This window comes from Pan troglodytes, chromosome 16 (assembly GCF_028858775.2).
Source record: "Pan troglodytes isolate AG18354 chromosome 16, NHGRI_mPanTro3-v2.0_pri, whole genome shotgun sequence".
NCBI classification, from domain to species: domain Eukaryota; kingdom Metazoa; phylum Chordata; class Mammalia; order Primates; family Hominidae; genus Pan; species Pan troglodytes.
The window spans coordinates 12,061,541-12,083,352 of NC_072414.2; the positions used below are offsets into that span (position 1 = coordinate 12,061,541).

Below are 21,812 nucleotides of genomic sequence, written 5' to 3' on the forward strand. Positions count from 1 at the left end.
GGTGAAAGAAAACTGATGTATAAAGATTTCATTTCCTTATTTGGGTCAGCCTGTGTTGGTTGCAAAAAATATCTTGACTTTGCCACTTTCGGTGGTCTCTAATGCTGCCATTTATAGATGAAAGATTCTCTTTAGGGTGAATAAACAGTATGACATTCATTCTTTTCAATTTTAGTTTTCATGTCAAAAGTTTCTCGCTTGTAAACCTCTTCCTGATATACGTAGCTGGTAAACCCACTTTCCTGACATTTTTTATCTCATTTTTTATAGGTACTTCCTATTTAACAGACATTGTGTGGTGGGCTGGCACAATCGCAAGTAAGTAGCCTGTGTGGCGAAGTCTGGTCTTTTCCTTTCTTAGAATCCATCACTGGTCTGGGCAGGGCTGGAGCGGCTGGACTAGGGTGGCTCTGTTCTTTGGAAGAGGGTGTCGCGTGGCCTCTCCCCAGGCCCTAAGCGTGCCTTTCAGTTCAGATGTCCCTGCCTCCCCAGGGCACTCTCCCTGCTCCCCTTCCTCCCAGGATGAGAGTGCAGAAGGACAAGTTAGGAGCTGGTGGAGGCCCCTGCTGCCCATGATTAGCCGTGAATTCAGTCCAGGCCGATCTGTCCTGGGCCCGAAGAAATTAAAACAGCTCCTGCTTACTCATGTAGTCGGGCTGTTGGCATTTGGTGAAATTCCATGTTAGGCTGCCTTGTTTTTCTCAGCACAGTTGGTTTAGCAGAGAGTTTCATGAGTCAAAGATCAGGTCATGTGCTATAATGTAAAGATAAATAATATTATTAGAGTTCAGAACTCTAAATGTATTATAAAGGACAATTGTCTTTGAAATTCAGAAATACTATGTTTGGCCAGGCATGGTGGCTCACGCCTGTAATCCCAGCACTTTGGGAGGCTGAGACAGGTGGATTGTTTGAGCCCAGGAGTTCAAGACCAGCCTGGGAAACATGGCAAAAACCTGTCTGTACAAAAACAAAAGTTACCTGGGCATGGTGGGATGCACCTGTTTTCAAAGCTATTTGGAGGCTGAGGTGGGAGGATTGCTTGAGCCTGGGAGGTGGAGGCTGCAGTGAGCCAAGATCACGCCAGTGCACTCCAGCCTGGGTGACAGAGTGAGACTCTGTCTCAAAAGAAAAAAAAGAAACATCATGTACTTTGTCACATTTGTCTTTTAATGCGACATTACGTGGCAATACCAATTCTGTTCCTTGAAGAGCTCCTCTTTAAGCTCCATCTGGGTGATGTCCCTGCTGCAGTCTTGTGCGGCAGTACTGTATCCTCTTGCTATGCCAGTGGCCTGTCACCGTGGCCAGCTGCCTATGCCAGAGTAGGTCCCAGGCCACTAGAGGGTGCACAGGAAGTTCTGCCTGATTTGTGTGAAAACAAGGATGTGTTAAGAGAGCGGAGATATGCCCAGTGCTGCGCCCATTTCAGTCACTGCTGGTTAGGTTCGGCATTTCCATGGAGGGCTGAACCTACTCACCTGACTGATGGGACCAGTGAAGGTGTGGTTCCTGACCCCTGACCCCTTAAATGTGCAGATGACACCCCAGATGTGATTCTTCACAAGTAATGCGAATGAAGTAGCCCTTTCAGGGCAGAGCCTAGCGTAATTCAACTCTGATCAGTGCTGGAAGAGAGCTCTGTAATTGCAAGTAGTATCCTTGTGATTTTCTTGACAGTGGCTGTTGGCCAGATTGGAAACTTCCTGGCTTACACGGCGGTCCCCACGGTCCTGGTAACTCCCCTGGGCGCCCTTGGAGTACCGTTCGGGTGAGAGCCAAGATTGTGTTTGGTATTTAATGTGTAGTGTAGATATAACAACTTTTCATTTTAAATGTTTCTGTTAAAGTAATAAGAGCAAAGTTGTAATAGAAGATAGATCTTCCGGCTGGGCACGGTGGCTCACGCCTGTAATCCCAGCACTTTGGGAGGCCAAGGAGGGTGAATTATTTGAGGTCAGGAGTTCAAGACCAGCCTGGCCAACATGGTGAAACCCTGTCTCTACTAACAATACGAAAAATTAGCCGGGCATGGTGGCGACCACCTGTAGTCCTAGCTACTCGGGAGGGTGAGACACAAGAATTGCTTGAACCTGGGGGGCGGAGGTTGCAGTGAGTTGAGATGGCACCACAGCACTCCAGCCTGGGAGACAGAGCGAGACTCTGCCTTAAAAAAAAAAAGAAGATAGATCTTCAGTACTCTACTCTATATCGTTTAATTTTATCCCTTCAAATGTAGTTCTGGGTAGTATTAACCCTTTTCTTAGATATTTAGTATATTTGAAACTCTAACTCATTTTTCCTGCCTATCAGTGAATCTGATGCTCTCATTCTCCTGGTCATTGTCCTGGAGTATATCTTAGAGACTAGAGAGTCTTCTGACACCTTGGCAAGTTATTCTGAGAACTCATTAAGCAAAATGACTCAGTTGGTGTTTTATTGGGGTGCTTAGCATTCCTTGCTGGATGCCGGACAGTCCCCACCTCAGCCCAGGAAATTACAGAGGTTGGGATGAATAATACATGGCATCAATGGATGTGAAATAGGATTTATGACTGACGCAGTCAACAGCACATGGATTTTCTTAGGAGAAGGTCCCGGGTTTGGTTCTGAGTGAGACGAGTGAGGGGGACCTTTGGCTTTTTATTGTAGTTAGGTGGCGGGGTGGGCTGGGGGGCGGTTTGCATGCTTAGGCCGGGCTGGCATGAATTGAAGTTTTTGCCCATGCCAAGGGACCGAGGACTCTGGGAACTGAGGACTCCAGGGACCCAGTGTGTGCGCAGGCTTCTTTTTAAATTTTAATTTCATTTTTTATTATTAATTTTTTTAATTTTATTTCTCCATTTTAAATCATCTTTTTAATTGATACACATGAGTAGGCTTCCTATCAGGTTGCCCAGTTGTGGGGCAAAGGGGAAAGGCGGGGAATGGGAACTTGAGGGCTGCAAGCCATCAAACATTGCAGCTGGACTCTCTATTTACTTACTGCGAAAATGATTTATGAGATACTTATTAAATAACATATATCTTTGTGTGAACCTATTTATATTCTGATTTGTCTTTGAAGAAATCATTAGAAATAAAAATAGGGTAGAAGAGAAATAAAATCCAAGTTTCTAACTCATGGATACATTGGTTTTCTGCTGTATTCCAGACAGATGCCCAAATCCTTGCAGAGAAGTGTGTCCATGATGGATGTATTGAAGTTTACACCTTAGAGTCACGTAGGCATTAAGGTTCTGTGACCTAAATACCATGTTTTTCACATGCGACGCCTTGAGAATGTGTGTGTGGCACATTTCTCTCGTGAACACATACACTGCTATCGTGTGTGGCTTGGCGTCCCTTTGTGTTTCGGGTGGCTCTGAGGCGCTGGGAGGGCAAGAGTGTTCTCACTTTGGGAAACACTCCTCCAGCTTCTGCGACCCGTCCCCCTGAAAGATAATCAGGCAGATAAACAACCTGACCTGGTGATCTTGGCACATGGCACATTGAATGCACATAATACTAAAATGTTTTGCTCAGTTAATTTCCTTAGAACTGTTCTCATGCACTTTGATGATTAAGTCACTTCACCAGAAATGTTCACTGCTCCACATCTGCAGGTGTAATTCACTGTAGGAACCATGTCAGATGGTGTTCTGGATAAAAAGCCTGTCTTCAACTTGGAATCCCAGTAAGACCTTTTCTTTTAAACAGAATAAAACTAAAATTAATTTGGAAAAAAACAATCAAAGATGATTATCAAAGTGTGCATATATGTATGTATATATGGGTTTTTTTGGTTTTTTTTTTTTTTTTTGAGACGGAGTCTCGCTCTGTCGCCCCAGGCTGGAGTGCAGTGGCACAATCTCGGCTCACTGCAAGCTCTACCTGCTGGGTTCATGCCCGGCTAATTTTTTTTGTATTTTTAGTAGAGACGGGGTTTGACCGTGTTGGCCGGGATGGTCTTGATCTCCTGACCTCATGATCCGCCCGCCGTCCTCCCAGAGTGCTGGGATTACAGGCCTGAGCCACCACGCCTGGCCAATATGTATGTATATATGTATATTTTAAAAGCAGTTCTGTTCTTGATAATGGGATGGGGTTGCTGGAATTACATAGAAACAGAAATGAAAAGAATGTGGCACTGGAAAAATAAGTCTGTGTAGCAGTGAATAGAATAGAGAGCCCCCAAATAGGTTCACTTCTTTCTGTAATAGTGTAATGTATGATAAAGTAATCATCTGAACATGCTGTGTTTAGAAAGAGGTTTAAAAAACTTTTGGGAAATATTTTCAAATTACAGAAAGGAAACAGGATTAAGTATAACCAAAGTAATGTCCATCTCCCCTTACCCAGACACACCTGCTGCTAACATCTACCCACTTGCCTCATCATACACTTTCTCCGTATCTGGGTATCTCAGTCTCAGCACTGTTGATGCTTGAAGCCAGATAACTCTTTGTTGAGGGAGCCATTCTGTGCATTGTGAGGTGTTTAGCAGCATCCTGGCCTTCACCTCCCAGATGCCAGTAGCACTCAACCTCCCCAAAATGTCTCCAGACATTGGCAGATGTCCCCTGCGGGGCAAACCACCCCTGGTCAAGAAGCACTGTTCTATATGAATGTGATGTGATTTTTTTTTCCTGTTTTTAAAAAAAAAAATCAATTTTAGCATAAGTTATGATTCTTTACCCCTGAACACATCAATTAGTATTTTCTAAGACTAGAGATATTCAGATTCTCTCCAAGTAACCACAGTACAGTGATCAATTTCGATAAATTTAACCTTGTTATGATACATGTATCAAATCAACCTCCATATTCCAATTCTGACAATTGACCTGTTATGCCATTATTTGATGTCATTATCTTTTATACCATTATTTTTCTTCTAGTACAAGATCTAGGCCAGGTGCAGTGTGATTCATGCTTGTAATCCCAGCACTTTGGGAGGCCAAGGCAGGTGGATCATTTCAACCCAGGGAGACCAGCCTGGCCAGCATGGCAAAACCCTGTCTCTACTAAAAATACAAAAATTATCCAGGTGTGGTGGCACACACCTGTAATCCCAGCTACTTGGGTGGCTGAGACACAAGAATTGCTTGAAGCTGAGAGGCAGAGACTGCAGTGAATTGACATCGAACCACTGCTCCAGCCTGGGTGACAGAGCAAAACTGTGTCCCTCCCCCGCCCCCAAAAAAAACAAAGATAAAGAAAAGATAAAGCTCATTAAAAAAACAACTATGAACTAATTCTCTTATGAATATAGATGGAGAAATTTTGAACAAAATACTAACCAGTTGGATCCAGCAATATATAAAAAGGATTATACAAGTGGGATTTATTCCAGGAATGCAAAGTAGATTTAGCATTGAAAATAAATTAGTGTAATATACCACAGCAATAGAATAATCACCATGTGATCATCTCAAAAGACACACAAAAATTATGTGGTACAATTCAATACTCTTTCATGACGAAAACTCTCAATATGCTAGGCATAGAAAATAACTTCCTAAACTGACAAAGGGCCTCTGTGAAAGTACCCCAGCTAACATCATACTTAATGGCACAAGAGTTGATGTTTTCCCCTTAAGATCAGGAAGAAAACAAGCTGCCTACTTTCACCTCATCTATTCATCATTGTACTGGATGTTATAGCCACAGCAATTAGGTAAGCAAACAAATTAAAAGACATCCATATTGGAAAGGAAAGGAAGAATTTAATTGCCTTTATTGGCAGAAGACCTGATTTTTTTTTTTTTTTTTTTTTTTTTTTTTTTTGAGACAGAGTCTCACTCTGTCGCCAGGCTAGAGTTCAGTTGTGTGATCTTGGCTCACTGCAACCTCCACCTCCCGGGTTCAAGTGATTCTCCTTCCTCAGCCTCCCAAGTAGCTGGGACTACAGGCGCGCACCACCATGCCCAGCTAATTTTTGTATTTTTAGAGACGGGGTTTCACCATGTTAGCCAGGATGGTCTTGATCTCCTGACCTTGTGGTCTGCCTGCCTCGGCCTCCCAAAGTGCTGGGATTACAGGTGTGAGCCACTGCACCCAGCCTTTTTTTTTTTTTTTTTTTTTTCTTTCAGATGGAGTCTCACTCTGTCACCCAGGCTGGAGTGCAGTGGTGTGCTGTCGGCTCACTGCAACCTCTGCCTCCTGGGTTCAAGTGATTCTCCTGCCTCAGCCTCCCGAGGAGCTTGGATTACAGGTGCCCACCACCACGCCCAGCTAATTTTTGTATTTTTAGTAGAGATGGGGTTTTGCCATGTTGGCTAGGCTAGTCTTGAACTCCTGACTTTAGGTGATCCACCCACTTTGGCCTCCCAAAGTGCTGGGATTACAGGCATGAGCCACCACACCCAGCAGAGGACCTGATCTTATACAGAGAGTCCTAAAGAATCACTAAGAAATTATTAGAACTAATAAGTTTAGCAAGGTCGATGGACACAAGATCAGTATATAAAAATTACATCTGAGGCCGGGCGCAGTGGCTCACTCCTGTAATCCCAGCACTCTGGGAGGCCGAGACGGGAAGATCACCTGAGGTCAGGAGTTCGAGACCAGCCTGGCCAACATGGTAAAACCCCATCTCTACAAAAATACAAACAAAATCAACCAGGCGTGGTGGCACATGCCTGTAGTCCCAGCTACTCAGGAGGCTGAGGCAGGAGAATCGCTTAAACCCGGGAGGTAGAGGTTACAGTGAGCCGAGATTGTGCCACTGCACTCCAGCCCAGGCAACAGAGTGAGACTCTGTCTCAAAAAAAAAAAAAAAAAAAAATTACATCTGCCAGGCACGGTGGCTCAGGCCTGTAATCCCAGCACTTTGGGAGGCTGAGGTGGGTGGATCACCTGAGGTAAGGAGTTCGAGATCAGCCTGACCAACGTGGTGAAACCCCGTCTCTCATAAAAATACAAAATTAGCCAAGCATGGTGGCGCATGCCTGTAATCCCAGCCACTCGGGAGGCTGAGGCAGGAGAATCGCTTGAACCCAGGAGGCAGAGATTGCAGTGAGCCGAGATCGGGCCATTGCACTCCAGCCTGGGCAACAAAAGCGAAACTCTGTCTCAAAAAAAAAAAAAAAAATTACGGCCGGGCACAGTAGCTGATGCCTGTAATCCCAGCACTTTGGGAGGCCCAGGCGGGTGGATCACGAGGTCAGGAGATCGAGACCATCCTGGCTAACACGGTGAAACCCCATCTCTACTAAAAGAAATACAAAAAATTAGCCGGACGTAGTGGCAGGCACCTGTAGTCCCAGCTACTCGGGAGGCTGAGGCAGGAGAATGGCGTGAACCCGGGAGGCAGAGCTTGCAGTGAGCCGAGATCGTGCCACTGTACTTCAGCCTGAGTGACAGAGAGAGACTCTCTCAAAGAAAAAAAAAAAAAATGCATCTATATACAGTAGCAGTGAGCAAACCAAAAATGAAATTAAGAAAGCAATTTCATATACAGTAGCACCAAAATGAATGAAATACTTAAGAAGAAATTTAACTGGCCAGGCACAGTGGCTTATGCCTTCAGTTCTCACACTTTGGGAGGCCCAGGCAGGTGGATCACGAAGGCCACAAACAACAGAAGGAAAATAGATAAATTCGATGTCATCAAAATTAAAAACCTTTCTGCTTAAAAGGATGCCATCAATGAATTGAAAACTTGTGGGAGAAAAAATTTCAAATTATATGTCTGATAAGGGACGTGTAGTTAGAATACATAAAAACTCTTGCCGGGCGTGGTGGCTCACGCCTGTAATCCCAGCACTTTGGGAGGCGAGGCGGGTGAATCACTTGAGGTCAGGAGTTTGAGACCAGCCTGGCCAACATGGTGAAACCCCGTCCTTACTAAAAATACAAAAATCCCCCAGGGCGTGGTGGCGGGCATCTGTAAACCCAGCTACTCGGGAGGCTGAGGCAGGAGAATTGCTTGAACCCGGGAGGCAGAGGTTGCAGTGAGTCGAGATTGCGCCACTGCACTCCAGCCTGGGTCACAGAGTGAGACTCTGTCTCAATAAATGAATGAATGAATGAATGAAAATGGCACTGTCCTCTGGTATTCCACAATGGAATAAGAGATGATTTGGCCTCGTGGCTCATACTGTCCACTTTCGTGCATGGCAACCCTTTCCCATCTTGGCATAGTCCACCTGTTGTCCAAGGCCAGTTCCAGGCCCGCTTTTTGCCCTGTGAGCCCCCTGGATTTCTGGTTTCTCCTTTTCCAGGCAGCTACTCGGTGGAGCTTCTCTATTTAACATCTAGTTGTGTATTCATGTCTTTTGTTGTTTCTTTCAGTGATGTTGCTTATTTCCCCAATGACACTGTTGGGAGCTTCTTAAGAACAGGCTATCTAGGGACAAGGATGTGAAGTGGTACAAGGGAAAAGTAGGCCGTTTAGGACCTGTGGGTGTGTCATGACCATGCTTGTATCTCTTGTTAGCTTTGTGGCCTTAGGTTCAATGCTGACCCTTTCTGAGGCTCAAGTTTCCTTATCTTTAAAATAGGTATTAAAGGAAGTAATCCGGTCCATACCTGAGCCTGGTATGCCCTCCTCACGGACGTTCCTGTTTTCTGATCGTCTTCAGCACAGACATGAGTAGAGTGAGAATGACCAGTCCTGTGACTTACTGAGGGCAAGGTGTTCCAATTCAGATTGTATACTGATAATTACACAGGGAAATAAGAGAAGAAACAAGTTAGAAGCCTGGAGATTATAGATGTTTTTGAAGAATACATTTTTTTGCATTAATAATGTGACCACTTTTTAAAAGTTTTCAGTATTAGAGGAAATAACCACCCCATACTACTTCTACTACTGCAATTACTATTAGCATTTTTATTTTTTCTTTTGTTTGTGCATTTTTCACTTAATTTATTTTGTTTTTATCATGCATTACTTATAATTATTTTGACAGTTTTTGTACCCTACTTTTCCATGTAGCATAGATATTAGTATTTTCGATTGGTTCCTTTTATAAGTAAGGAAGCATTACTTTTATTTTTGGTCAGTCATAAAACTTTTTATACTCTGGTGTATTTTATATGTGCTGACATAGTAATATAGTGGTGTAAGTGGTGTAAGTTAATGTGTATCATTAACTACGTAGTGGTTATACATGGAATTGGTGTGAAAATCCTGGCCAGGCATGGTGGCTCACACCTATAATTCCAGCACTTTGGGAGGCCAAGGCAAGAGGATCGTTTGAGCCCAGGAGTTTGAGACTTGCCTGGGCAATCTAGTGAGACCCAGTCTCTACACAAAATTTTTAAAAATTAGCTGGGTGTGGTGGCATGCACCTGTAGTCCCAGCTACTCCAGTGGCTGAGGTAGGAGGATCACTTGAGCCCAGGAGTTCAAGCTTGTGGTGAGCTGTGATTGCACCACTGCACTCCAGCCTGGGCAACAGAGTGGGAGGTGGTCTCTTAAAGGGAAAAAAAGAAGAAAAAGAAAATGGTTTTCCTAGATAAAATATCTGCTGTTAGAAGAAAGGTCAGGTAGTTTGGTTTAAACTTTAATGATTTCTCTTTTTTCAATAAAGGTCCATTTTAGCTTCCTATCTCCTGAAGGAAAAGCTCAACATCTTGGGCAAGTTGGGGTGCCTGCTAAGCTGTGCAGGCTCCGTCGTGCTGATTATCCACTCCCCAAAGTCTGAGAGTGTGACGACTCAGGCTGAGCTGGAGGAGAAGCTGACCAATCCAGGTAATTCCTTTCTAGCAGCACTGCCAAGAAAGTTTGCAGTAGGAGTCCCAACTTTTTTAACCACGTCTTCAAATTGGACGCTTCCTGGCAGGGCAGAGGAACCATGTGTCCACCCTGATCTGTTACTGTAGATCTGTGTTCTCTGGGAACGTGCATCAGTGGGCTGTGCTCGCAGGCTAGCCCTCTGCCCTCACCCTCCCGCCTGATCCTCAGGCCCTGCGGGGAGCCTCCGTGGCCTGGTATTCCTTCGGGTTCTCTTCTGGGGCCTTGTGCATGGGCGCCTTCCCTTCCCACAGTGGCTCCCCTTGGGCCACCCTCCCAAGTCTGACTGCCACCCGCCCCTCCCCACATACCTTTCCTGGTGTACCCTGCCCACTCTATCTCCACCTCAGCACTTCACTCCCTCCAGCGTGAAGCTCTGTGAGAACAAAGACCTGGCATCTCTTAAGTTTAGATTCCTCATATAGCCCTGTTTATATATCTTTTGACATAATTTCTTTTCTTTTTTTTTTTTTTGGAGACAGTCTCGCTCTGTCACCCAGGCTGGAGTGCAGTGGCGCGATCTCAGCTCACTGCGAGCTCCGCCATTCTTCTGCCTCAGCCTCCTGAGTAGCCGGGGACTACAGGCGCCTGCCACCATGCCCGGCTAATTTTTTTTGTATTTTTAGTAGAGACGGGATTTCATCATGTTAGCCAGGATGGTCTTGATCTCCTGACCTCGTGATCCGCCCACCTCGCCCTTCCAAAGTGCTGGGATTACAGGCGTGAGCCACCATGCCCGTCCTTTTTTTATTTTGATAAAGGCATTAAAAACTACTATCTACAGGATTACAACAGACTTAAAGTATAGATTTCACTTTAAGTAGACCACCCTGTGTTGCTTACCAACAAGTTTAGGCAGGTTCCAGCACAAAACTGCCTCTACATCAGTTTGCTGGTTTACATGTCCACACTCGCTGGTTTGCATGTCCATACTCGCTGGTTTGCATGTCCACACTCCCTGGTTTTCATATCCACACTCGCTGGTTTTCTTGTCCACACTCGGTGGTTTGCATGTCCACACTCGCTGGTTTTCTTGTCCACACTGGCTGGTTTGCATGTCCACACTCGCTGGTTTTCTTGTCCACACTTGCTGGTTTGCATGTCCACACCCTGGTTTGCATGTCCACACCCTGGTTTGCATGTCCACACTCGCTGCTTTGCATGTCCACACTTGCTGCTTTGCATGTCCACACTCGCTGCTTTGCATGTTCACACCCTGGTTTGCATGTCCACTCCTAGTTTGCATGTCCACACTCGCTGGTTTTCTTGTCCACACTCACTGGTTTTCTTGTCCACACTCGCTGGTCTGCATGTCCACACTCGTTGGTTTTCATGGCCACACTCACTGGTTTGCATGTCCACACTCGCTGGTTTGCATGTCCACACCCTGGTTTGCATGTCCACACTCGCTGGTTTTCTTGTCCACACTCACTGGTTTTCATGTCCACACTCGCTGGTTTTCATGTCCACACTCGCTGCTTTGCATGTTCACACCCTGGTTTGCATGTCCATACCTAGTTTGCATGTCCACACTCACTGGTTTGCATGTCCACACTCGCTGGTTTGCATGTCCACACTCGCTGGTTTTCTTGTCCACACTCGCTGCTTTTCATGTTAACACCTAGTTTGCATGTCCACACTCACTGGTTTGCATGTCCACACTCGCTGGTTTGCATGTCCACACTCGCTGGTTTTCTTGTCCACACTCGCTGGTTTTCATGTTAATACCTAGTTTGCATGTCCACACTCGCTGGTTTTCTCATCCACACTCACTGGTTTGCATGTCCACACCCTGGTTTCCATGTTCACACCCTGGTTTGCATGTCCACACCCTGGTTTGCATGTCCACACCCTGGTTTGCATGTCCACACTCGCTGGTTTGCATGTTAACACCTAGTTTGCATGTCCACACTCACTGGTTTTCTTGTCCACACTCGCCGGTTTTCTTGTCCACACTCGCTGGTTTGCATGTCCACACCCTGGTTTGCATGTCCACACTTGCTGGTTTGCATAGCCAGCAGTTCCCAGCCCTCTCAGGTCCATTTGTGATGTTGGAATGGATTTCATGGAAAACACAACCTCCTTATACACACAAGTTCAAACCATCAATTTAATGCCCTAACTGTAATGTAAAGGAGAAATACCAGGACAATACTTTAAAACAAAACATCCATTTCAATATGTAAATGCTCAGGTCCCACTATAAGAGAAGACCTATTGAAGCTGGCCGACCCCACACCTTGTGAGGAGTGGTTGAGAATCTGGTAGCTGCAGATATAGACTGACGTGGGGGTGTAATGTTATTGACTTGGACACTTGAGGTCTTGCCATCAACAAAATGATCCTCAGATGGAGCATAACTCTTAATGAAGTTTTGATCAAAGAACAATCCTCCCTCAATTTACATGGAAGTGACATGTCTGAAAAATTCAGCGTATATTAAATCCATGCAAAAATTACTTTGTTTCATACATAAAATAGTTTCTAGGCTCTGATTATTATAGGCATATTTTTCAGTTACAAGTCTAAGGAGACATTCAGCAGTTGTGGCGAGAATGGGATGATTTTTGATGGGGGTGGGGGTTGCTGTCTGCACATGCCTCTGCCCACTGGATGCAGCCCCCAATCATTGCAAAACCCACAAACACCCCCACAGCTTAAAGGCCTGCCTCCTGTCCCCTGCCTTACCCCTGCCCCCTGGATTCCCAGGTGCTTTTTTGAAACCTCGGAGCATCTCCATTCACTTGTATTGTTAAGAGAATGGTTCTAGGCCGGGCACAGTGGCTCACGCCTGTAATCCCAACACTTCGGGAGGCCGAGGACGGCGGATCACCTAAGGTCAGGAGTTCAAGACCAGCCTGGCCAACATGACGAAACCCCGTCTCTACTAAAAATATAATAGCCAGGCGTGGTGGCGGGTGCTTATGTATTCCCAGCTACTCAGGAGGCTGAAGCAGGAGAATCGCTTGAACCTGGGAGGTGGAGGTTGCAGTGAGCAGAGATCGTGCTATTGCAATCCAGCCTGGGCAACAAAGAGCAAAACTCCATCTCAAAAAAACAAAACAAACAACAAGAAAAAAAGAGAACGGTTCCGATAGAGGACCATGTAAACATTTAGGAGCTGTAAATGGTTTTTTTTTTTTTTTTTTTTTTTTGAGACGGACTCTTGCTCTGTCGCCCAGGCTGGAGTGCAGTGGTGTGATCTCGGCTCACTGCAACCTCCGCCTCCCGGGTTCAAGCGATTCTCCTGCCTCAGCCTCCTGAGTAGCTGGGATTACTGGTGCATGCCACCACGCCCGGCTAATTTTTGGTATTTTTAGTGGAGAACAGGGTTTCACCGAGTTAGCCAGGATGGTCTTGATCTCCTGATCGGCCCACCTCGGCCTCCCAAAGTGCTGGGATTACAGGTGTGAGCCATTGTGCCCTTCTGTAAATGTTTTTTTTTTTTTTTTTTTTTTGAGATGGAGTCTTGCTGTGTCACCCAGGCTGGAGTACAGTGGTGCGATCTCGGCTCACTGCAACCTCCACCCCCTAGGTTCAAGTGATTCTCCTGCCTCAGCCTCCCGAGTAGCTGGGATTACAGGCGCGCTGTAATTTTTGTACTTTTAGTAGAGACGGGGTTTCACCATCTTGGCCAGGCTGGTCTTGAACTCCTGACCTCATGATCCACCCGCCTTGGCCCCCCAAAGTGCTGGGATTACAGGCATGAGCCACCGTGTCTGGCTAACCCGGCTGTAAATGTTTTAACAGTGAAAATGATGGGAATACTTTTGTGGAATGAAATCAGTGGGTCTGGTAAATTCAAGCCAGAGCCCACATGCCCCCCAGGGCTGTGCCGCAGTAGAGGCCGGTGGCGGGTGGGGGCCCGGGTGCTGCCCCAGTCCACCTCCTGGGTTGCGGCTGCTAGGCGGTGCCTCCGGGTGACTGTGTGCTGTCTGTGTTCCAGTGTTTGTGGGCTACCTGTGCATCGTGCTGCTCATGCTGCTGCTGCTCATCTTCTGGATCGCGCCGGCCCATGGGCCCACCAACATCATGGTCTACATCAGCATCTGCTCCTTGCTGGGCAGTTTCACCGTGCCTTCCACCAAGGGCATCGGGCTGGCGGCCCAAGACATCTTGCATAACAACCCGTCCAGTCAGAGAGCCCTCTGCCTGTGCCTGGTGCTCCTGGCCGTGCTCGGCTGCAGCATCATCGTCCAGTTCAGGTACATCAACAAGGCGCTGGAGTGCTTCGACTCCTCGGTGTTCGGGGCCATCTACTACGTCGTGTTTACCACGCTGGTCCTGCTGGCCTCAGCCATCCTCTTCCGGGAGTGGAGCAATGTGGGCCTGGTGGACTTCTTGGGGATGGCCTGTGGATTCACGACCGTCTCCGTGGGGATTGTCCTTATACAGGTGTTCAAAGAGTTCAATTTCAACCTTGGGGAGATGAACAAATCTAATATGAAAACAGACTAGATTGCAATAGGAGCTTGGATGGTTCGAGGAACAGGCATTGGAGGTGGTTTCTGGCCCTGATTGGATGTGAAGTAGAAGAGGTCCTCGATCATGGTGTTAGAATTGACTGGATAGTAACAGGTGGTCTGGTGGACAGCGGGGAGCATGGCTCAGCACCAGAGCAGAGGCCCAGCCAGCCCTCTGCAGCCCAAAGGTCCCCAACGGTTGCCTGGCACCATCTCTCTCTGATGAGACGAATCTCATTTTCATTTCCATTAACCTGGAAGCTTTCATGAATATTCTCTTCTTTTAAAACATTTTAACATTATTTAAACAGAAAAAGATGGGCTCTTTCTGGTTAGTTGTTACAGGATAGCAGAGATATTTTTACTTAGATTACTTTGGGAATGAGAGATTGTTGTCTTGAACTCTGGCACTGTACAGTGAATGTGTCTGTAGTTGTGTTAGTTTGCATTAAGCATGTATAACATTCAAGTATGTCATCCAAATAAGAGGCATATACATTGAATTGTTTTTAATCCTCTGACAAGTTGACTCTTCGACCCCCCACCCCCACCCAAGACATTTTAATAGTAAATAGAGAGAGAGAGAAGAGTTAATGAACATGAGGTAGTGTTCCACTGGCAGGATGACTTTTCAATAGCTCAAATCAATTTCAGTGCCTTTATCACTTGAATTATTAACTTAATTTAACTCTTAATGTGTATATGTTCTTAGATTAGAATAATGCAACTTCGAGTATGCTTTAATATTTCAATATTCAAGTTACAAATGTATAAGGCAGTTAGAAATAATACAGTCACATGTCAATGATAGGGAAACATTCTGAGAAATGCATTGTAAGGTGACTTTATTGTGTGAACATCATGGAGTGCACTTACACAAACCTAGATGGGACACCTATGACCCACCCAGGCCAGATGGTACAGCCTGTTGCTCCTGGGTCACACACCTGTACAGCATGTGACTGCACTGAATACCGCAGGCAATTGTAACACAGTGGTGAGTATTTGTGTTTACAAACATAGGAAAGGTACAGTAAAACTATGGTATTATAATCTTATGGGACCACCGTCATGTAAGTGGTATGTCTTTGACAGAAACATGGTTACGTGGTTCATGACTGTATATTCACTGGAAGATAGTCAAGACTAAAGACACATTAGAGCAAATTGACCCCTAAATCAATTGTCCAATTAAAGACAGTTGATTTAAGTAGCATGAGGTATTATTTTATTTGTATTCAATCTGTGTTACCTGGGATCCAGTATCAAATATATCCACATTCTTTATCAGCAAGCATTCATGGCCATTCAGAAGAAATAAATTAGGTAACTTGATAATAAGGCTAAGTGGGAGAGTACCTGTTCAATAGCTCATATATCGAGTACCCTGTCATACAGGAACAAGTTAAAGGACACAATTGAGGTTAGGCTAGCTTCTACAAATTGCAATACACAGTTTTTGAAAGATTTTCTAACAAAAAGCCAATAAATGTAGCCATCTCCTTGTTGTTTGCGATGGCAGAGCATCCTAGAGTTCCTCAGCTAACCTCTCATTATGTCTTAAATGCAAAAGAGCCATTAATTATGCCAGTATTTGAATCAAAGAGGTCATTCTCTGTCTATAGTGTTCCCATCCATGTGTTCCAAATGGGAGCAAAGCATGAAGTGATGCACATATTTCACCACGGTATCATGTACTTCATGGCCAGTGTTTTATCTCAGCAGGGAACTATGCCAAGTTGAAAGATGGGGTTGGGTAAAGTAGATTAGGTGAAGTAGAACATAAAATTGAATAGTACCCAATTAAAGTTCCTCAGTAAGAAAAAAAAATGTGTTTTTGTAGGCAAAAAGAACATTTCTAAAGTCTCAAGGAATAGCTTCCTAAAGTGTTGAGTAAAGAGGCTAAATAAAATGAGACTAGTTTAATATAGAGAGAAAAATACCTTATGGAGTAAAAGTGTACGTGATGATCATGAGTTGTCAGTGATTTGTGAACTGAGAGCAGCAACAACATTATTTTTAAAAAATCTTAAATCCTCTCTTAATGGATAGTTAACAAATGCTCAAAGTCCATTACTCTTTTTATTGGCTCTTGCAGGTTTTGTTTTTTATCATCAGTGCTTTTAGGAATGCAGGCCTTAACTTACTGAACTGAACTTTCTGAAAACGTAATGTAGCAGTATCAATATACTTTTGGGCATAAAAATAGTTTCCTAGGTAAGGGGTGTGAGATATTCAAAGAATACGTGTGGCTAATAAGTGTAATGAGAAAGTTCATGTGTCACATGAAAATGATCACGTTTGTGTTGCTACAGCTTTCGTGGGAAATTTAGTTTAAAGGCAGCTCTTGGTGTACCTTAGTATATTTTAATCCACAATTATACCATTGATACTGAGAGGTGATACCCGATGATCTTCTCTATAATATTCTTAGAGTAAAACAAAATCTCAAAAGTATTAATAGCTCTTCTACCCTTGAAGGTGACTGGTCCTGGGACAGTTAGAATCTTTCAGGTTTACCTCTGTTCAGCAGATATTTCAGTAGGATACATAGCTTTTCTTCCAGTGAAACAAAGTTCATATCATCCATTGTTTTTCAAGCACGTGACACTAGCCTCAAAGTAAATGACATGACCAGTGGTTGAACAGTCTAATTTTCAAATTTAATATAGAGCATATAACTTCTGATTTAATAGTATTTATTTTAAAAAGTTATGTTTTCATCATTCATTTGAAAATGAAAAAAAAAAAGCCCCAAAGTGAGAACTTTGGGGGAGGGCCTAGAACATGGATAGATCTCTTAGTGGTCTTTCCAAAAGTACATGTACTTGAAATATTTTCATTATCATAGTATTCTTTGAAAAAAAAGATGCTTACTGTATACTTGTTTTCAAGCATCCTCTAAAATCAAAGGTTTTGATCACAATATGCAGATTTCTCTTGATAGATACTTAAATAGGCCATTTCTCTCCTCTTCTTGGGCAATGCCTTGTTTTCTCCTCTGAATATCTGCATTTGAAAAGATTGCTTCCTGTTCTGCTCACTGATCAAAGGTAGGGCCAATTAAGGATTCTAACCCTAACCCAGCACCACAAAGCCCCCCTGGAGCATCTTCCCGGCTGGCAGGACCATGCCATCTCTGTTGGAGAAGGTGCTGGGGAGGGAAGTCCTTCCAGTGCCACATGGAGTGAGGCCCTGCCCATGCTGGGGACTTTGGGGAGGAATCTGGTATTCTGGTGGCCTTGCCCAGCTCTCATTGAGATCTTTTCCTATCAGAATGTTAGCGAAATATACTTCGCAGCTCTTTGTTCAGCAATAAGGAATATTCTTTCAATTCCTGCTCTTCAAGCCGCTTTACTACACCCGGTTGTCTTTCCAGAAGTTCATCCCAGCGGTGATATGTTGGTGTTTGTTCTTCTTTGGATTTCGCATCTGTTTTCTGGTAGAAGTGAGCACTGTTCACTTGTGCAGCCGTCTTATTTTCCTTCTTCCTAGATGACTCAGCTCTTTGTAAATGTTGTGCTCAACTTCTAGGGGCCAGTTCTAGACTTTGGAGATGCAGTGTCTCCCAGGTGTGCATGGACGCCTGGTCCGTGGAAACAGGTGTGATGGGCACAGGCTGCTGCCCTTCTGTCTGGTCGGGGGATTCCTCTTCTTCAAGCTGCTCAGCTAACCCAGAAGAAGAGAGAGAGTACTCCGGTGGTTCCCAGAGCCCCTCCCATTGTGCCGCTCCGACTTGACACCTGCTCGATGCTGACTTAGGCTTCCTGCCACCAAGCAGGAAACTAGAAAGAGAACATCTCAGTGCAAGGTCTGTTCCCAACGGCATGGATTAGCTTCCATGTTCTGAAGTTGTCCTTTTCATGGTGTCTGACACCGAGGGCGTTGTTCGTCCATCAGGCGGGATTGGATGGAGTCTTGGTGTTCTGCCTTCTCAGGGACCAAAAATGTATCATTGACTCCTTAACAGTGACCTTCTTCCCAAGGACATATCCGTGTTCATTTTTCATAGGCTTTACTCATATTCATAGGTAGATTCTGTTAATGTGAGTTGGAAAGAAAAGACCACTGTGTACACCAGTCACACCACAAGACAGTTCATCATATAAAATACCTCAATTTTTTGTATTCCTCATTTCCACCTCACAATTGTACTGGTGATGAATTTTAAGGGTCTGTCCTTTAGCTTATAGGTGATGTTTCACATCTGGCCAGATTCTTATACCTCCATTGTATACTTGAAAAGGTTCAGAATTACAGGAACAGCAGTGAGAATTTGGCCCACTACCACGACTCATTTGTTTCATTCACATTCCTCACGCGCAACAACATAATTATATTTTAAGAAAATGTAACTTTGTTACATCAAAATATGTTGTCTAGTAAAAAGTTGATATTCAGTAGAACAAGGATCATGTAAATAAACATCTATTTCACATGTACCCAAAAGCATTTAAAAAGCAGAATCCAGGGCCCGGAGCATGAGCCAGGGAGGAGGATGTTTTTCTTCTTTTCTCTATTTTTCCCTAAATTGTGCAAACATAGGTGAGTCTCTTAACCTTTCTGTGCCTCAGTTTTTCTACCTCTAAAGGGGTGGGATGGTTCTTCAAATTGTTTCTAAAACACCGGCACTTTCAGCAGTGTTCTGGTGGCCTGAGATGAGAGCACCGTGTTCAGAAGTGCCTGGGAGTGGCACAGTGGAAATTCCGCTTGCACGGACCGTGGAGTCTGCTCAGGACCATGCTGTAGGACACACAGCCTCATGCGCTGAGAAAGCAAAGGAAGTGCTGGGTGTAAAGTTTGCATGATTCCATGAAGCTTTAGTTTTCCTTTTTTTGTTTTAAAAGAAAGGGTTTTATATGTTCTATTGTAAAATATGGAAATTAAACAGGGACTTCAGAAAGCCGCACAGAAAGATCACCTTCCGACGGTGTGATGGGCTCCTGACATTCGGCCGAGGTCTGTATTCTGAAAAAGATTTAATGGCCTGTGAAACACGTGGATTCTGTTGCACTGGATTTGTAATAAATGATGCTGAACTTCCTGCTTCCAAGCAGCTCAACCCTAATGCTGAACTGACACCAGGCGAATGTCAGGGCTCCCAAACCACTAGTGCCAAAGGGTCATGTTGAAAAGTTCAGAATATTTATTTGTCAGAATATAATAATTGCCCCCCACCTTAGTATTTTTGCACTTTACAGAAATTTAGATACTGTTTTTCAGTGGCTTGAGCGTTTTGCCTTTTCAAAGGATAACTATTATTTTATTGAAAATGGAATATAATCATGAGAGGAAGAAGATGTAAAAAATGTCAAATGTTGATTGGTTGTGTAAAAGTTTTGTCATAGACATGTATTGGGGAGCTTCCAATTAGCATACATAGACACATGTGTCAGTGGCCAAGACCTGCTTATATTTTGCTTTATAGATGTAGTCATAGCATGTTGTTATTGCCTCATGTAAATAAAAAGGCTATTAAGTTTTCCAGTAATATTTATTAATCTGTATGTGTTTTAAAATAAAATAACATTTCTAGCTGAACATTTGTTGATTTTTTTTTCCCTTTACTTGAAATGCTCATGTAGTCTCAGGTTCCAGATCATCCCAGTTCCTCCCATTTTTCCTATTCTCTTTTTAGAAATGAGTAGCCTAGGCTGGGTGCAGTGGCTCATGCCTGTAATCGCAGCACTTTAGGGGGCTGAGGTGGGTGGAACACTTGAGGCCAGGAGTTTGAGACCAGCCTGGTCAACATGGTAAAACCCCATCTCTACTAAAAAATAACAAAAATTAGACAGGCATGGTGGTGCACATCTGTAGTCCCAGCTACTCAGCAGGCTGAAGCAGGAGAATCACTTGAACTTGGGAGGTAGAGGTTGCAGTGACCGAGATCACAGCACTGCACTCCAGCCTGGACAACAGAGCGAGACTCCATCTCAAAAAAAAAAGACAGAAATGACTAGCCTCTAGATCTCTATAACAATGTATAAAATGTCTACCTGTGGGCCAGGTGTGGTGGCTCACACCTGTAATCCCAGTGCTTTGGGAGGCTGAGGCGGGCGGATCACCTGAGGTCGGGAGTTTGAGAGTAGCCTGACCAACATGGAGAAACCCTGTCTCTGCTAAAAATACAAAATTAGCCAGAGGTGGTGGTGCATGCCTGTAATCCCAGCTACTCAGGAGGCCGAGGCAGGAGAATCACTTGAACCTGAGACGCAGAGGTTGCAGTGAGCCGAGATCACACCATTGCACTCCAGCCTGGGCAACAAGAGCAAAACTCCGTCTCAAAAACAAAACAAAACAAAACAAAAAAGGCCAGGTGCGGTGGCTCACGCCTGTAATCCCAGCACTTCAGGAGGCCAAGGCAGGCAGATCACGAGGTCGGGAGTTTGAGACCAGCCTGGCCAACATGGTGAAACCCCGTCTCTACTAAAAATACAAAAATTAGTTGTGCATGGTGGTGTGTGCCTGTAATCCCAGCTACTCCAGAGGCTGAGGCAGGAGAATCACTTAAACCCGGGAGGTGGAGGTTGCAGGGAGCCGAGATCGCGCCACTGCACTCTAGCCTGGACGACAAGAGCGAAACTCCATCTTGGAAAAAAAAAGAAAAAGAAAAAGAAAACGTCTACCTGTGCATCTACCTTAGGGAGCAAATCCATGATGTATGCAGAAATTCCCTGTCCTGCGACTGTCTCTTGATCCAATGAAGTGATAGTATTAAATAAAACCAGCTCTATTTTAATATGTTAGTACCTTTGACATGTTTTTGAGTTGTATAACATATCATTTTACATTTTTAGCCCATAGAAAATGAGACAATTATAACACATTTTCATACTTCAAGCATCATTAGAAATCTTGTTGATCTTCTTTAGTGTCCTATAATTTTCTTTGTTTTGGTTTTTTTTTTTTTTTTTTTTTTTTTTGAGAGACAGGGTCTCACTCTCTTACAGTCATAGCTCACTGCAGCCTAGAACTGCTGGGCTCAAGCGACCCTCCTGCGTCAGCCTCCCTGGTAGCTAGGACTACAGGCCTGTGCCTCCACACCTGGGTAATTTTTTAATTTTTTTGTAGAGACAGGGTCTAGTTATGTTGCTCAGACTGGTGTCCTATAAGTTATTTTATCAAATGAGAAAAAATGAGTAAGATTTTTTTCTTAGTCTCTATCCCAAAAGATTTAATTATTCACATTTTGATCAAAGTATACTTATACAGAAAACAAGAACAAACATTTTATGAAATCAGCAAATGCATCTATGGATAACTCCAGATAGGTTTTTGGGGCTGTGAAGTGTATTAATGCCAAATTCTGCTGTCATTGAACAAAAGCTTGCATTGGTTGGTTACTACTATAGAGTAGTTTGTGCTAGCTGCTAGCCAAGCCTTCCCTGCAAGGGACTTGTTCTAGAATTTCTGTGTTGCTTAGTTACATCCATCCCATCCATCTGATGACCCTTCGTTTTGACATTGTCAGCATGTTTGTTGTAGTATTAGTCACACTTGCTTGTTCACCATTAGTTTGAATCTCACATGATAGTTTTAAAAAGGTTTTTAGTTGGAGGGGTGAGACACAGACAAGAAACAGATATAAAAGATCTAGGTACCTCTGCAGCCAGGCACAGTGGCTCA

At 44.3% G+C, this 21,812-nt stretch overlaps 1 protein-coding gene across 2 annotated transcripts in view; it reads left to right on the top strand.

The window, feature by feature from the left end:
- Positions 1 to 19,727, top strand: part of NIPA1 (NIPA magnesium transporter 1) — a 44,086-nt gene extending 24,359 nt beyond the window's left edge. For both annotated transcript variants that reach the window (XM_063794652.1, XM_016927761.4), the window contains exons 2-5: positions 271 to 318; positions 1,681 to 1,771; positions 9,521 to 9,681; positions 13,670 to 19,727. In XM_063794652.1, the coding sequence (XP_063650722.1) occupies position 318; positions 1,681 to 1,771; positions 9,521 to 9,681; positions 13,670 to 14,181 (765 nt within the window). In that variant the 5' untranslated portion in view covers positions 271 to 317 and the 3' untranslated portion in view covers positions 14,182 to 19,727. The remainder of the gene's footprint in view (positions 1 to 270; positions 319 to 1,680; positions 1,772 to 9,520; positions 9,682 to 13,669) is intronic.
- Positions 19,728 to 21,812: the final 2,085 nt, after the last annotated feature.